General features: G+C 46.2%; 8 protein-coding genes across 8 annotated transcripts; all 8 read left to right on the top strand.

Annotated features, from left to right (window-relative positions):
* The first annotated feature begins 3543 nt into the window (after positions 1–3543).
* LOC137930026 (histone H4) lies at positions 3544–4032 on the top strand. Its single transcript, XM_068773168.1, has one exon. It carries the CDS (start codon positions 3610–3612, stop codon positions 3919–3921), a length of 312 nt encoding a protein of 103 aa, XP_068629269.1. The 5' UTR covers positions 3544–3609; the 3' UTR covers positions 3922–4032.
* A 102-nt stretch (positions 4033–4134) lies between these two features.
* On the top strand, positions 4135–6745 carry LOC137930025 (histone H1-like). The gene has a single exon (XM_068773167.1). It carries the CDS (start codon positions 5563–5565, stop codon positions 6343–6345), a length of 783 nt encoding a protein of 260 aa, XP_068629268.1. The 5' UTR covers positions 4135–5562; the 3' UTR covers positions 6346–6745.
* A 225-nt stretch (positions 6746–6970) lies between these two features.
* On the top strand, positions 6971–7856 carry LOC137930019 (histone H2A). The gene has a single exon (XM_068773160.1). The coding sequence runs from the start codon at positions 7325–7327 to the stop codon at positions 7697–7699; it is 375 nt and encodes a 124-aa protein (XP_068629261.1). The 5' UTR covers positions 6971–7324; the 3' UTR covers positions 7700–7856.
* A 583-nt stretch (positions 7857–8439) lies between these two features.
* LOC137930018 (histone H2B) lies at positions 8440–9128 on the top strand. The gene has a single exon (XM_068773159.1). The coding sequence runs from the start codon at positions 8511–8513 to the stop codon at positions 8883–8885; it is 375 nt and encodes a 124-aa protein (XP_068629260.1). The 5' UTR covers positions 8440–8510; the 3' UTR covers positions 8886–9128.
* Positions 9129–9611: 483 nt separating this feature from the next.
* LOC137930045 (histone H3) lies at positions 9612–10418 on the top strand. The gene has a single exon (XM_068773187.1). The coding sequence runs from the start codon at positions 9840–9842 to the stop codon at positions 10248–10250; it is 411 nt and encodes a 136-aa protein (XP_068629288.1). The 5' UTR covers positions 9612–9839; the 3' UTR covers positions 10251–10418.
* Positions 10419–10929: 511 nt separating this feature from the next.
* LOC137930046 (histone H4) lies at positions 10930–11458 on the top strand. Its single transcript, XM_068773188.1, has one exon. The coding sequence runs from the start codon at positions 11036–11038 to the stop codon at positions 11345–11347; it is 312 nt and encodes a 103-aa protein (XP_068629289.1). The 5' UTR covers positions 10930–11035; the 3' UTR covers positions 11348–11458.
* A 102-nt stretch (positions 11459–11560) lies between these two features.
* Positions 11561–14171, top strand: LOC137930044 (histone H1-like). Its single transcript, XM_068773185.1, has one exon. It carries the CDS (start codon positions 12989–12991, stop codon positions 13769–13771), a length of 783 nt encoding a protein of 260 aa, XP_068629286.1. The 5' UTR covers positions 11561–12988; the 3' UTR covers positions 13772–14171.
* Positions 14172–14396: 225 nt separating this feature from the next.
* Positions 14397–15282, top strand: LOC137930024 (histone H2A). The gene has a single exon (XM_068773166.1). The coding sequence runs from the start codon at positions 14751–14753 to the stop codon at positions 15123–15125; it is 375 nt and encodes a 124-aa protein (XP_068629267.1). The 5' UTR covers positions 14397–14750; the 3' UTR covers positions 15126–15282.
* The last annotated feature ends 472 nt before the right edge of the window (positions 15283–15754 follow it).

The following is a 15754-nucleotide window of genomic DNA, read 5'->3' as shown; positions in this document are numbered from 1 at the left end:
GACATACTCGAATTTGCGGCTAAATTCAAAGCCGCCAAAGGTGCCTCGAAATTACTCGTCTTAGCCGAGTACGAACACCTCATTAGGGCCATCGAGGAAGACTTCCCGTAAGTCCTCCTCCACACCCACACGGACACTGATCCGCATCCTTTGGACTCTTGTTTGACGTCGCCATGCTTGAGTTTAAAGGTCGAATCAAACCCTCCTCCATAGCTGTCGCCTTCTTCAACATTGATGGCTTCGCTACTAAAAAAGACGAGATCGCTTTCTTCCTAATGAAACATAACATTGATGTTTTATTACTGCAAGAAACGCACCTCAAGCCCTCCATTGCTGACCCTAAAATAGCTAACTATCAGTTAGTAAGAAATGATAGGATTCCCAACAGAGGAGGAGGGACCTTGATTTACTACAAAAGGTCCCTCCAATGCACTCCCCTTATCTCCCCTCCCCTTTCTAGCCTAGAGGTCTCAGCCTGCAGACTTACACTCTCAGGTCATCCTCCTCTTATTCTAGTTTCCGCCTATCTTTCAGGTAGCAAACCACTGGTCACTTCTGACCTACAAATACTCACTACCATGGGTCCAGCTGTACTGATAGCAGGCGACTTCAACTGCAAACATGACAGCTGGGACCGTGGTCGTACCGATGCAAGAGGAAACAAGCTCCTTAAACTCTCTTATGAGCTTAATTTTGCCATAATGGCTCCTCCCACTCCCACACGTTTCCCCACTCATAACCCCCATCATAGGCCATCTACCATTGACCTAGCCCTTTTCAAAAATGTCGCACTTTTAGTCAGATCGTTCGATGTGCTTCACGAACTTGACTCTGACCACAGACCCGTCTTATTAAAACTGGGCCAGCTCCCTAGTGAAGTCCCTGTGACCAAAACTAGCGTTAACTGGCATAAACTTGAGTCTAAACTCAAGGTTATGAACTCCCAGCATCTCGATAGTATACCTGACTCTTTCAACTCGCCAGTTGAAGCACTCCAGGCGATTCAGTCTCTCACTGACCATATTCAATCAGCCACCGAAGATTGCTCCCGGTCGATAGTTGTCAAAAACGATTTTGTCAACGCTCTTCCGGACAATATTCGACGGCTCATTAGAACCAAAAATAGAGCATTGAGGCTCTACGACAAATATAGGACTGACGAAAATAAACTTCGTCTCCGCAAACTACAAAGGCTGGTCAAAAAACAGCTGGCGGACCACAGAAACAAAAAGTGGGACACGCTGCTCGGAGACCTCGAGCCTTCCCATGTCGCCTTCTGGAAGCTGACTCGAGGTATCAAAGCAGACAAAACAGTCCCCACTCCTCCCCTTGTTCGCGACTCCGACAACTCCTTAGCATTCGATGACATCGATAAGGTTGAATGTTTGGCTGACAGCATGGAGAACCAATGCACACTCTCATCCACCCCTGTGAACCCTCAACATAGACGTGAGGTCAACATCACCGTTAAAAAACGGCTGATAAAACCTCACACCGGCCCAAATATCACCCCTGTAACCCCTGACGAGGTCACTGATCTAATCAAGGGGCTCAAAAACAAATCAGCTCCAGGCCCCGATGGCATCTCAAATAAAATGTTAAAAATCCTTCCCCCCCACCTAATCATTCTATTAGTGGCAATATTTAACTCCCTAATATCGAGCTGCACCTTCCCAGACACCTGGAAAGAAGCAGTCGTAATAGGGATCAAAAAGCCCAAAAAGCCCCCCAACCTCCCATCCTCCTACCGACCCATTAGCTTACTGTGCACTCTAGGTAAGCTATTCGAGCGCTTACTTCTTAAGCGCCTCCAGAAAGTTGCACATGACCTCCGTCTCATACCCGACGAACAGTTCGGGTTCCGCCCCCACCATTCTTGTGTGCACCAAGCACACAGACTTACGGAACACATCTTAGATGGTTTCGCAAGGCCCCGCTCCCTCGTCACAAGTGCGGTCTTCTTTGATATCGCTAAGGCATTCGACAAGGTCTGGCACAACGGCTTATTATATAAGCTGTGGAAAATAGGTGTGCCAGATAGGCTCGTCAAGATCATCGAAGCCTTTCTGTCGAATCGTACCTTTAGATACAAACTAGACGGTACCTTTTCCTCCCTCCGCCCTCTCAAAGCTGGCGTCCCTCAGGGCTCCTGCTTATCCCCCTTACTCTTCTCACTATACACTAGTGACATCCCCACCCACCCCAATGTTCAACTAGCCCTGTTCGCGGACGACACCGCTCTCTTCGCCACAGGCATATTCCCCACCACACAAACACGCCACCTCCAAAGTGCAACCAACCAGCTGGGTGATTGGTTTCGCAAGTGGCGTATTGACGTGAACCCTGACAAAAGTCAGGCGATCGTCTTCAAGCTGTCCCGTCGTACCAAACCCAGACAAGGTCACAACCCGGGAGTAATCTCCCTCTATGATCGTCCCATCCCTTGGTCTAATTCGGTTAAATACCTAGGGGTCACCTTTGACACTAGGTTGAGTTTCCAAATTCATGCGAAACAAGTGGCTAATAAAGCCCGCATGATTTTATTCAGATTATACCCCCTCCTCAACCCCTCAAGCAAGTTGTCCCTCAGACACAAACTCCTCCTCTACAAAACTTGCATAAGGCCAGTCTTCGCCTATGCAAGCGTAGTATTCGCCCACGCTCCAGCTCACATCCTACGTCCCCTACAGTTGCTGCAGAATCGCTTCACCAGACTTGTCACTGGTGCTAGATGGTTCCAACGCAACATAGATATCCACAGTGACCTCAAATTAGAAACCGTGCAAGAGTTCTTCCAAGCATGCTCTAAAGCATACTTTGAGAAGGCCTCTGCCCACCCCAACCCGCTCATTGCGAGTTCAACTCGCTACAACCCCGGCTCCTCTTTCAGAAACCTCGTGAGACGTCCTAAAGATGTCCTCACAGATCCAATCATAGGGTTCACACAACCCACTCACCTGACACCACACCCCTCAGACATTCGCTGCTCCACAAGCACGAACTCCCCCACAGCATCATCTACTCCACTGTCAACCTCTCACCGCACGAAAACACGCGTGCGAAGTACTAAAATCAGACGCAACACTTCTCACCGTCCGAAAAAGAAACGTCGCCGGCCTTCCGGCGTCGCCGCCGCGAACAGCGTGGGCGATCCGAGATAGGATCAATATCCTACCTTAGATTGCCGAGTGGTCCACGCTGCCGTTATTACACAACTCTTCATGCATCACACTTCAGCAACATCGATTATACACGCGCACCAACCGTGCGTTCTACCAGCCAGCATGTCCGCGACCGATTGTGTCTTCGAGGGGCCGACCAGGTTGTTCCTAGGTTGTTCCCGTGTTCCTGAGCATCATCGTCGTCGCTCTCCATAAGTCTCACCACCGTCCCTGATACGAGTTCCGACACTCGAACTTTGTTAAGTTTTAAAGTTCACGGACCCCTCCGTTCCGTGAACTCATACAGATGAAGCTGTAAAAGCCGCAAGGCTAACAGCAACAACTTCTCCAGAAACAATACAATACAATACAATACTCATATTTCTACACGAAGACGTTCGCACGTTGCGCAAAGAAGAATTTATTTTGACGACACGACGACGACACAATGACCGGCCGTGGCAAGGGAGGAAAAGGTCTGGGAAAGGGTGGTGCGAAGCGGCACAGGAAGGTTCTCCGTGATAACATCCAAGGTATCACCAAGCCCGCGATCCGTCGTCTCGCTCGCAGGGGTGGAGTGAAACGTATCTCCGGTCTAATTTACGAAGAGACCCGAGGGGTGCTGAAGGTGTTCCTCGAGAACGTGATCCGCGACGCCGTTACCTACACCGAACACGCGAAGAGGAAGACCGTCACCGCCATGGACGTCGTGTACGCACTTAAACGTCAGGGCCGTACCCTATACGGTTTCGGCGGTTAGATACCAACACCATCGCCATCAGCAATGTTATTATTATTATTATTAATATCATCATCATAAGCGACCACCGCGTCGTTTATTTAAAAGGCCCTTTTCAGGGCCGTATATCAATCAAAATCAATATATGAAGCACTCAGCCGAGTGAGAGAGAAAAAAAAGTTTCTTGGCGATAGATGAACGGTCATAACATTCTTATTTACTATGACTGCACACATACACACACACCACCACCACCACTATCATCATCATCATCACGAGCTCGTAAAGACAGACGCGTATGTTGTTTACGGTGGTTCGTTGGTTGGCCGATATCCGATACAATAAATTAGTTATTACCTTCCGCTGGCTTCATCTGAGACACACACCCAGTGGAGTTTTTCACATACAGTTTACAATAGTATATAAAGTAAAAATAAATGTACAACATCCGTTACTTTCGTTGAAAATCGCGTGAGTCTATTATGATGATATTAGACTAGATTATTTCTTCATATCGTCGGTCGGTCGGTTCTGCCCTTTTCGTATCTGTCGAATGCTTAGTTAGTTAATCAATCGGTTAGGTACTACTACTACTACTACTACTACTACTACTGACGACGATCGATGCGATAAATAGGTGAGGACGACGTATATCACACACATCATACACGGACACCGCTATGAAGGTGTCGTGTTCGATGGTTTTAAATACGGGTATAAAGTATAATAACCTAATATATAGATATACGTAGATACTAAAATCTAATATGAATAATAAGATAAAGTTAGGGAAAATGCGAGGATATTTCGCTCGCTTAAGACGAGCCGCGTGCGGCGCTTGGCTCGATTCCGCGCGGAAGGTGGACGGGGACGCAGTGTTTACGCGCGGGTGTATTCTAACGTTTCGCAACCGCAGGGCGGTCGTTCTCTATAAAGATACTTACGAGAGTACGATTATTGTTATATTTTTCGGTTCATAAATAATTTTCAAAGGTCGCACCGGCAGCTCGGCGGCTTCGGTCCGCGAGAGTCGAGAGAGGTTCGTGTTTTACGACCTTCGAAGTTTAATCGGTCGTTGTGCATAGAATAATGCATTACCGGGGTGACCTTCGATTCCTGTCCGTCCTCTGGATACTGACTCTCGATGGACCGCGCGAAACTTTATCGAGAGTTCGATTACGTGGAGATAATACAATTTTAAACGCGACTCTCCGCACGCTCCGAATACACCGAACAAAATAAACCCCGTTCACCGGTCGCCCGCGCGCTCGATTCGCACTAGAGTTAGTTTACCGAGTGAACGATCTCAAATATTTACCACGCGGACATCGTTAAGGAATACGCGTGCGAGGGAAGTGTTGAAAATTTAATTTAATTCGGAACGATCTAGTGAAAAGTTATAACCGATCGTACGAGAAAACGTCTCTCGGCACCGCGGCTCTCCTTAAGGTAATGATGCGGAGCATTTCTTGGTGGCGCCATCTCGACCTAATATAATACAACTACTTACGGCTGTACTCTAATACCACTCGCCTAGTGTTATATCGAGTTTGATACGTAATATATTTACAAAGTTGTATAAAAGAACTTGAGTTTTTTTTTTTTATATATAAAATATTCTCTAACACGACCGTACGCATTCACAAGAATTGATTGTGCAAGATGGCCGACACAGCTGTAGCATCCGACGCACCGGCACCCGCAACTCCTGCGAAGAAACCGAAGGCGAAGCCCACTCATCCGAGAACTTCCGAGATGGTCACCAGCGCGATCAAGGAACTGAAGGAGCGAAGCGGATCCTCCCTGCAGGCGATAAAGAAATACATCGCGGCACAATACGAAGTCGATGCCGAAAAACTAGCACCGTTCATCAGGAAGTATCTGAAGAGCGCCGTAGAGTCCGGTGCTCTGATTCAGACGAAAGGCAAAGGAGCGTCCGGCTCGTTCAAATTGGAATCCAAATCCGCGTCCGCCTCCAAGAAACCCGCGACGGGCAAGAGTGCTCGCGGCGGCGGTGCTGTCTCCGAGGACGCCGGCGGTAAGAGAGGAGGAGGCGATTCTTCTGCCGGATCGGCAGCAGCGAAAGCTAAGAAGAAGAGAGGCGCAGCTCCCGCTGCCGCCGCTAAAGGAGGAAAGAAGGCAGCCGCAGCAGCGTCTCCTTCCAAGGCGAAGCAATCCGCCGCAGCCGCCGCCGCCTCGACCGCCGAGGAGAAGAAAGCGGCCGCTGCAGCTAAAAAGAAACCCGCGGCCGCGAGGAAGTCTGCCGCCGCCGGTTCGCAGGGCGGAGCCGCTTCGAAGGCAAAGAACGCCGCCGCACCTAAAGCTAAGAAGAGCGCTAAACCGCCAACAAAGAAGCCCAAAGCACCAAAACCGAAGAAAGCCGCAGCACCGAAATCCAAAACGACCGCTGCGGCCTCCAAGAAGGCTTCCGCCGCTAAGAAGTAAAGAGAGGAGGACATAGACACGCGATAAGTCCGAAACCGCCCGAGCCGCCGCCGCCGCCGCCACCTAATTGCCATCGCTTCGTCGTCATTACATATCATTCCTATGCGCGCGCAATGCAGTGTTGGCGGTGGTGATGATGATACGGCACGCGGTTCGTTCGCGAATATGCGAGCGCGCCAGCGTACCAGTGGAGGACGGTCGGCGGAAGGATCTTTCGCGGGGAGCAGAGGATGAAAAGCTTAAGCGTTACTCGCGTGAGGCATAGCGCGCGCGTTAACGGTGATTACACAACGCAAGCACAAAAGACAAAGTGTGTGTGTGTCTCCGTTCGCCGCGTATGACATGCATGCGTCCGCTCTAGCGACCGCATCCCTAAAAAGCCCTTTTCAGGGCTAACAAATATGTCGATTTTCGATTGAAAGAGAGAAATACGTTTCTTTATCGATAGTGAACGTCAAAGTCTAACTTAAACTATAAGATGATGATATATATACAATGCTTCAAGTAGTAATTAATGATAATGTGTATTTATATAAAAAAAAAAAAAAAAAAAAAAAAAATTACACAAACATCAACAACTGAACACCGTAACCTAAATAACGTGGATCTTATGGTTTCAAGACAAACCCTATAACTGATTGGCATACAACATTACGTTATTATTGTTTTCATATTTAAATGAACAAAATAGGTTTACATCGTCGGTGAGTGCGGTAGCTGATGCACCCCGAATGAAAGGATAGAGAGTCAAACGGAACCTCGCATACTACAACAAAAACGCGCACACCTTTGACTGACGTTCGCTCGTTGTCTACCCCACTAACTGACGTACCGTACGAACCGTATAACATCGAATGACCGAAATTCAATTTTTTAGTGATCACTTCTGATCTTTGTTATTTTATATATATATACATATATATATAACTTACGCGACGTGTTATATTAATTTGTTAACACAACCACTACTACATACAAGATGTCAGGACGCGGAAAAGGAGGCAAAGTAAAGGGGAAGGCGAAGTCACGTTCCAACCGTGCAGGACTTCAATTCCCGGTCGGGCGTATACATAGGTTGCTGCGTAAGGGTAACTACGCGGAGAGAGTCGGTGCGGGCGCTCCGGTTTACCTCGCGGCCGTCATGGAGTATCTAGCCGCTGAAGTTCTCGAGTTGGCCGGTAACGCGGCCCGCGACAACAAGAAGACCAGAATAATTCCGAGGCATCTTCAGCTGGCCATCAGAAACGACGAGGAGTTGAACAAACTTCTATCCGGAGTGACCATCGCGCAGGGCGGTGTACTGCCTAATATTCAGGCCGTTCTTCTGCCCAAGAAGACAGAGAAGAAGGCTTAAATTTTCTTCTTCTTCATCATCATCATCATCATGATCGTCGTGGTCGTCATCATCCCAATAGACATACACATATCGATTCTCCGTCATCGCACGCGACGGACATGATGTGTGGAGAGAGATTAATTAATAATTAAAAGGCCCTTTTCAGGGCCGCAAATATTTTCTATACGTATTCAAATGTGTGTAATACAGTCTCTATTTTATATAAGAGAGCGTCAACTGTTTGCCCGTACGAGTCTTCTCGCCTGCCGAATACCGGTGTGTTTATATATATATATATATATATATATATATATATGATTTAAAAAAAATTGTATGAATGGAGTAATACAAACTTCACATGGTGTATAGTATATAGTAGTACCACTTAAAAGCAATAAACCATCAATATATTTCACTTTGAAAACTGGAACATTTATGTATGTATACATATATATACATATATATGTATATATATAAATCGATGAACAATGAAATAAAACCTGTGACCGCCGGCGGGATCTTTATCGGGAAGTATAAAAGAATTTCTATGCGGTACAGATGCTAATACATGAACAAACATACACAACACAAAAACTACATACTTACTCTAGGAACACATCTAACCAACAAGCAAGCCAATCCCCTCCCCCACCCCGCCTTCCGCCCCTCCATTGTTTATAACTCGAGCATACGCGTTTCGCTCTTTAAGACCCTCGCTAGTTCACGTACCGAACAGTTGACCAAGAAAAAAATTCTGACGGTTTTTGTTCCAAACGGTTACATACTACCGACTACTACTGTACTATACTACGCTAGTGTTGTTGCAAACATGCCTCCCAAGACGAGCGGTAAGGCAGCCAAGAAGTCTGGCAAGGCCCAGAAGAATATTTCAAAGTCTGATAAAAAGAAGAAGAAGCATAAGAGGAAGGAGAGTTACGCTATCTACATCTACAAGGTGCTCAAGCAGGTTCATCCCGACACCGGAATCTCAAGCAAGGCGATGTCAATTATGAACTCTTTCGTGAACGACATCTTCGAACGCATCGCCGCCGAAGCTTCCCGTCTCGCGCACTACAACAAACGTTCGACTATCACCTCGAGGGAGGTCCAGACCTCCGTCAGATTGTTGCTTCCCGGCGAGTTGGCGAAGCACGCGGTCAGTGAAGGCACTAAAGCCGTCACGAAGTACACTAGCTCCAAGTGAAGAGGCGGAGGAAGTGGTTGTGACGGGGGCTACGTGTGATCGTGATTGCGGTTCTAATTTTCTCGTATCTCTCTCTGTCTTTCGATAAAGAAGGGGATAACCGACCGACCAACCAACCTACCACCTACCTACCCACCAATCGCAACACCGCCGCCACACCGAACGCCGTAGCTTGCTGCGTGACATATATCCGTGAGATATAAATGTTTATTAATTTCAAAGGCCCTTTTCAGGGCCATAAAACGATTCTATTATCAATACTGATACAATGTTTCTATAATAAGAGTACTCTGACAGAATGAATATATATATAATATGGTTTCGAAAATCGGTGGGCAATGCTTATACCTGAACACGATTATAATTAAATAAAATAAATTACAAGGTTCGACAATTCATTCTTTCTATATATATGTGTATATATATATATATATATATATAAACACACACACATATATATATATATATATATATATATATATAAATAACTATTTCACTCGCAGATCGTGCTATTATCGTGATCGTATTTAATATATATATATTACAATAGTATATACTTTAAATAATTAGTAGGTGTGTGATTTTGATGAACGGGAAGGAGTTAGTTACGTTCTATCCCTGCATGTTTTATTATTAAAAGATTTTGCTTGCTTATTACGAAATTAAATCGACATAGTAATTAGACAACCGTCAGTAAGCTGTTGTTGGTGGAGGGGGGGGGGGGGGGGGCGAATCATGTCGAGAGACGGAGCCGAATGAAACAGATAGAGTCGAGTGACAGAGAAAGAGAGTACATAAATAGCCAACTCGTAAACCAGTATAAAAGGCGGTCACGAAAAATTCAGATACGCATTTCGGTTTCGGAACTCGTATCGATCGGTGTTGTCGACGCCACAAACGTAGTGCACTTTTTATTTTACCGAATAACGAAGTAAAGAATATAAAGCAGTCGTGATGGCGCGTACCAAGCAGACCGCTCGCAAGTCCACCGGCGGTAAGGCTCCGCGGAAACAGTTAGCCACGAAGGCGGCGCGTAAGAGCGCTCCGGCCACCGGCGGCGTTAAGAAACCTCATCGCTATAGGCCCGGAACTGTCGCCCTTCGTGAGATCCGTCGTTACCAGAAGAGCACGGAACTCCTCATTCGCAAATTGCCATTTCAACGTCTAGTGCGAGAAATCGCCCAGGACTTCAAGACCGATCTGCGCTTCCAGAGTTCCGCGGTTATGGCACTCCAGGAGGCGAGCGAAGCCTACCTGGTAGGTCTCTTCGAAGACACGAATCTTTGCGCGATTCACGCGAAGAGAGTCACCATTATGCCGAAAGACATACAGCTGGCTCGTAGAATTCGCGGTGAACGCGCATAAGAAGTAGTGTGTGTCGGTCGTCTTAATGATAACCATGTTTATTATTAAGACATAAAAATTCAATAAAAAGGCCCTTTTAAGGGCCGCACATATTTCCGAATAATAATAATAATGACCCCCGTTTCTATCGAATAATTGAGAACGTTAAAAACACACACACACACACACACACACACACACACACACACTACCAAAACAAACTAACGAACCAACTAAACCATACCATTCATTAACTAGATCACTACACCTACCAGCAGCACCTACCATTACTACTATTATAGTAACACGCACCCAATAACAATGATGATGGGTTAATCATCAACAAAACGATCGATTGACGTATTATTAATGTAAATGTCTATTGGAGCGACCGCAAGAGTGCATGGGTGGGTGGTAGTACGTTCGTTGAATGAGAAAATAATGGACTTTTGGACAATTTTAACCTCTGCAATAAGGAACACTTATTTTCATTTTAATTCTCGTATTATTTATTATAACACAGAATATATTATTTTAATTCGACCGAAAGGTTGCTCCTTCTCTTTTGTTTATTATTATATGAATTGTCATTTTAATTGATTGAATATGCTTCTGTTCTGATGGCAAAGCAGCGCGCAACGCTAAGCCCCCTTTCCCCTCTCCCCGCAATCCCCTCCACTTTCAACCGGTATAAATAGTATAAAGGGACCGTCGTTTTAAGCGGCGGCATCAGATCATATTTCTACACGAAGACGTTCGCACGTTGCGCAAAGAAGAATTTATTTTGACGACACGACGACGACACAATGACCGGCCGTGGCAAGGGAGGAAAAGGTCTGGGAAAGGGTGGTGCGAAGCGGCACAGGAAGGTTCTCCGTGATAACATCCAAGGTATCACCAAGCCCGCGATCCGTCGTCTCGCTCGCAGGGGTGGAGTGAAACGTATCTCCGGTCTAATTTACGAAGAGACCCGAGGGGTGCTGAAGGTGTTCCTCGAGAACGTGATCCGCGACGCCGTTACCTACACCGAACACGCGAAGAGGAAGACCGTCACCGCCATGGACGTCGTGTACGCACTTAAACGTCAGGGCCGTACCCTATACGGTTTCGGCGGTTAGATACCAACACCATCGCCATCAGCAATGTTATTATTATTATTATTAATATCATCATCATAAGCGACCACCGCGTCGTTTATTTAAAAGGCCCTTTTCAGGGCCGTATATCAATCAAAATCAATATATGAAGCACTCAGCCGAGTGAGAGAGAAAAAAAAGTTTCTTGGCGATAGATGAACGGTCATAACATTCTTATTTACTATGACTGCACACATACACACACACCACCACCACCACTATCATCATCATCATCACGAGCTCGTAAAGACAGACGCGTATGTTGTTTACGGTGGTTCGTTGGTTGGCCGATATCCGATACAATAAATTAGTTATTACCTTCCGCTGGCTTCATCTGAGACACACACCCAGTGGAGTTTTTCACATACAGTTTACAATAGTATATAAAGTAAAAATAAATGTACAACATCCGTTACTTTCGTTGAAAATCGCGTGAGTCTATTATGATGATATTAGACTAGATTATTTCTTCATATCGTCGGTCGGTCGGTTCTGCCCTTTTCGTATCTGTCGAATGCTTAGTTAGTTAATCAATCGGTTAGGTACTACTACTACTACTACTACTACTACTACTGACGACGATCGATGCGATAAATAGGTGAGGACGACGTATATCACACACATCATACACGGACACCGCTATGAAGGTGTCGTGTTCGATGGTTTTAAATACGGGTATAAAGTATAATAACCTAATATATAGATATACGTAGATACTAAAATCTAATATGAATAATAAGATAAAGTTAGGGAAAATGCGAGGATATTTCGCTCGCTTAAGACGAGCCGCGTGCGGCGCTTGGCTCGATTCCGCGCGGAAGGTGGACGGGGACGCAGTGTTTACGCGCGGGTGTATTCTAACGTTTCGCAACCGCAGGGCGGTCGTTCTCTATAAAGATACTTACGAGAGTACGATTATTGTTATATTTTTCGGTTCATAAATAATTTTCAAAGGTCGCACCGGCAGCTCGGCGGCTTCGGTCCGCGAGAGTCGAGAGAGGTTCGTGTTTTACGACCTTCGAAGTTTAATCGGTCGTTGTGCATAGAATAATGCATTACCGGGGTGACCTTCGATTCCTGTCCGTCCTCTGGATACTGACTCTCGATGGACCGCGCGAAACTTTATCGAGAGTTCGATTACGTGGAGATAATACAATTTTAAACGCGACTCTCCGCACGCTCCGAATACACCGAACAAAATAAACCCCGTTCACCGGTCGCCCGCGCGCTCGATTCGCACTAGAGTTAGTTTACCGAGTGAACGATCTCAAATATTTACCACGCGGACATCGTTAAGGAATACGCGTGCGAGGGAAGTGTTGAAAATTTAATTTAATTCGGAACGATCTAGTGAAAAGTTATAACCGATCGTACGAGAAAACGTCTCTCGGCACCGCGGCTCTCCTTAAGGTAATGATGCGGAGCATTTCTTGGTGGCGCCATCTCGACCTAATATAATACAACTACTTACGGCTGTACTCTAATACCACTCGCCTAGTGTTATATCGAGTTTGATACGTAATATATTTACAAAGTTGTATAAAAGAACTTGAGTTTTTTTTTTTTATATATAAAATATTCTCTAACACGACCGTACGCATTCACAAGAATTGATTGTGCAAGATGGCCGACACAGCTGTAGCATCCGACGCACCGGCACCCGCAACTCCTGCGAAGAAACCGAAGGCGAAGCCCACTCATCCGAGAACTTCCGAGATGGTCACCAGCGCGATCAAGGAACTGAAGGAGCGAAGCGGATCCTCCCTGCAGGCGATAAAGAAATACATCGCGGCACAATACGAAGTCGATGCCGAAAAACTAGCACCGTTCATCAGGAAGTATCTGAAGAGCGCCGTAGAGTCCGGTGCTCTGATTCAGACGAAAGGCAAAGGAGCGTCCGGCTCGTTCAAATTGGAATCCAAATCCGCGTCCGCCTCCAAGAAACCCGCGACGGGCAAGAGTGCTCGCGGCGGCGGTGCTGTCTCCGAGGACGCCGGCGGTAAGAGAGGAGGAGGCGATTCTTCTGCCGGATCGGCAGCAGCGAAAGCTAAGAAGAAGAGAGGCGCAGCTCCCGCTGCCGCCGCTAAAGGAGGAAAGAAGGCAGCCGCAGCAGCGTCTCCTTCCAAGGCGAAGCAATCCGCCGCAGCCGCCGCCGCCTCGACCGCCGAGGAGAAGAAAGCGGCCGCTGCAGCTAAAAAGAAACCCGCGGCCGCGAGGAAGTCTGCCGCCGCCGGTTCGCAGGGCGGAGCCGCTTCGAAGGCAAAGAACGCCGCCGCACCTAAAGCTAAGAAGAGCGCTAAACCGCCAACAAAGAAGCCCAAAGCACCAAAACCGAAGAAAGCCGCAGCACCGAAATCCAAAACGACCGCTGCGGCCTCCAAGAAGGCTTCCGCCGCTAAGAAGTAAAGAGAGGAGGACATAGACACGCGATAAGTCCGAAACCGCCCGAGCCGCCGCCGCCGCCGCCACCTAATTGCCATCGCTTCGTCGTCATTACATATCATTCCTATGCGCGCGCAATGCAGTGTTGGCGGTGGTGATGATGATACGGCACGCGGTTCGTTCGCGAATATGCGAGCGCGCCAGCGTACCAGTGGAGGACGGTCGGCGGAAGGATCTTTCGCGGGGAGCAGAGGATGAAAAGCTTAAGCGTTACTCGCGTGAGGCATAGCGCGCGCGTTAACGGTGATTACACAACGCAAGCACAAAAGACAAAGTGTGTGTGTGTCTCCGTTCGCCGCGTATGACATGCATGCGTCCGCTCTAGCGACCGCATCCCTAAAAAGCCCTTTTCAGGGCTAACAAATATGTCGATTTTCGATTGAAAGAGAGAAATACGTTTCTTTATCGATAGTGAACGTCAAAGTCTAACTTAAACTATAAGATGATGATATATATACAATGCTTCAAGTAGTAATTAATGATAATGTGTATTTATATAAAAAAAAAAAAAAAAAAAAAAAAAATTACACAAACATCAACAACTGAACACCGTAACCTAAATAACGTGGATCTTATGGTTTCAAGACAAACCCTATAACTGATTGGCATACAACATTACGTTATTATTGTTTTCATATTTAAATGAACAAAATAGGTTTACATCGTCGGTGAGTGCGGTAGCTGATGCACCCCGAATGAAAGGATAGAGAGTCAAACGGAACCTCGCATACTACAACAAAAACGCGCACACCTTTGACTGACGTTCGCTCGTTGTCTACCCCACTAACTGACGTACCGTACGAACCGTATAACATCGAATGACCGAAATTCAATTTTTTAGTGATCACTTCTGATCTTTGTTATTTTATATATATATACATATATATATAACTTACGCGACGTGTTATATTAATTTGTTAACACAACCACTACTACATACAAGATGTCAGGACGCGGAAAAGGAGGCAAAGTAAAGGGGAAGGCGAAGTCACGTTCCAACCGTGCAGGACTTCAATTCCCGGTCGGGCGTATACATAGGTTGCTGCGTAAGGGTAACTACGCGGAGAGAGTCGGTGCGGGCGCTCCGGTTTACCTCGCGGCCGTCATGGAGTATCTAGCCGCTGAAGTTCTCGAGTTGGCCGGTAACGCGGCCCGCGACAACAAGAAGACCAGAATAATTCCGAGGCATCTTCAGCTGGCCATCAGAAACGACGAGGAGTTGAACAAACTTCTATCCGGAGTGACCATCGCGCAGGGCGGTGTACTGCCTAATATTCAGGCCGTTCTTCTGCCCAAGAAGACAGAGAAGAAGGCTTAAATTTTCTTCTTCTTCATCATCATCATCATCATGATCGTCGTGGTCGTCATCATCCCAATAGACATACACATATCGATTCTCCGTCATCGCACGCGACGGACATGATGTGTGGAGAGAGATTAATTAATAATTAAAAGGCCCTTTTCAGGGCCGCAAATATTTTCTATACGTATTCAAATGTGTGTAATACAGTCTCTATTTTATATAAGAGAGCGTCAACTGTTTGCCCGTACGAGTCTTCTCGCCTGCCGAATACCGGTGTGTTTATATATATATATATATATATATATATATATATGATTTAAAAAAAATTGTATGAATGGAGTAATACAAACTTCACATGGTGTATAGTATATAGTAGTACCACTTAAAAGCAATAAACCATCAATATATTTCACTTTGAAAACTGGAACATTTATGTATGTATACATATATATACATATATATGTATATATATAAATCGATGAACAATGAAATAAAACCTGTGACCGCCGGCGGGATCTTTATCGGGAAGTATAAAAGAATTTCTATGCGGTACAGATGCTAATACATGAACAAACATACACAACACAAAAACTACATACTTACTCTAGGAACACATCTAACCAACAAGCAAGCCAATCCCCTCC

Source organism: Battus philenor, unplaced genomic scaffold (assembly GCF_028537555.1).
Source record: "Battus philenor isolate CCGP_79_NKW_IND1 unplaced genomic scaffold, ilBatPhil1.0.hap1 SCAF_52, whole genome shotgun sequence".
Classification (NCBI taxonomy): domain Eukaryota; kingdom Metazoa; phylum Arthropoda; class Insecta; order Lepidoptera; family Papilionidae; genus Battus; species Battus philenor.
This window is presented reverse-complemented; position numbering and strand designations above follow the sequence as displayed.

Coding starts and splice junctions, on each gene's coding strand:
- LOC137930025 (XM_068773167.1), top strand. CDS start 5,563: ATGGCCGACACAGCTGTAGCATCCGACGCACCGGCACCCGCAACTCCT.
- LOC137930024 (XM_068773166.1), top strand. CDS start 14,751: ATGTCAGGACGCGGAAAAGGAGGCAAAGTAAAGGGGAAGGCGAAGTCA.
- LOC137930046 (XM_068773188.1), top strand. CDS start 11,036: ATGACCGGCCGTGGCAAGGGAGGAAAAGGTCTGGGAAAGGGTGGTGCG.
- LOC137930026 (XM_068773168.1), top strand. CDS start 3,610: ATGACCGGCCGTGGCAAGGGAGGAAAAGGTCTGGGAAAGGGTGGTGCG.
- LOC137930045 (XM_068773187.1), top strand. CDS start 9,840: ATGGCGCGTACCAAGCAGACCGCTCGCAAGTCCACCGGCGGTAAGGCT.
- LOC137930018 (XM_068773159.1), top strand. CDS start 8,511: ATGCCTCCCAAGACGAGCGGTAAGGCAGCCAAGAAGTCTGGCAAGGCC.
- LOC137930044 (XM_068773185.1), top strand. CDS start 12,989: ATGGCCGACACAGCTGTAGCATCCGACGCACCGGCACCCGCAACTCCT.
- LOC137930019 (XM_068773160.1), top strand. CDS start 7,325: ATGTCAGGACGCGGAAAAGGAGGCAAAGTAAAGGGGAAGGCGAAGTCA.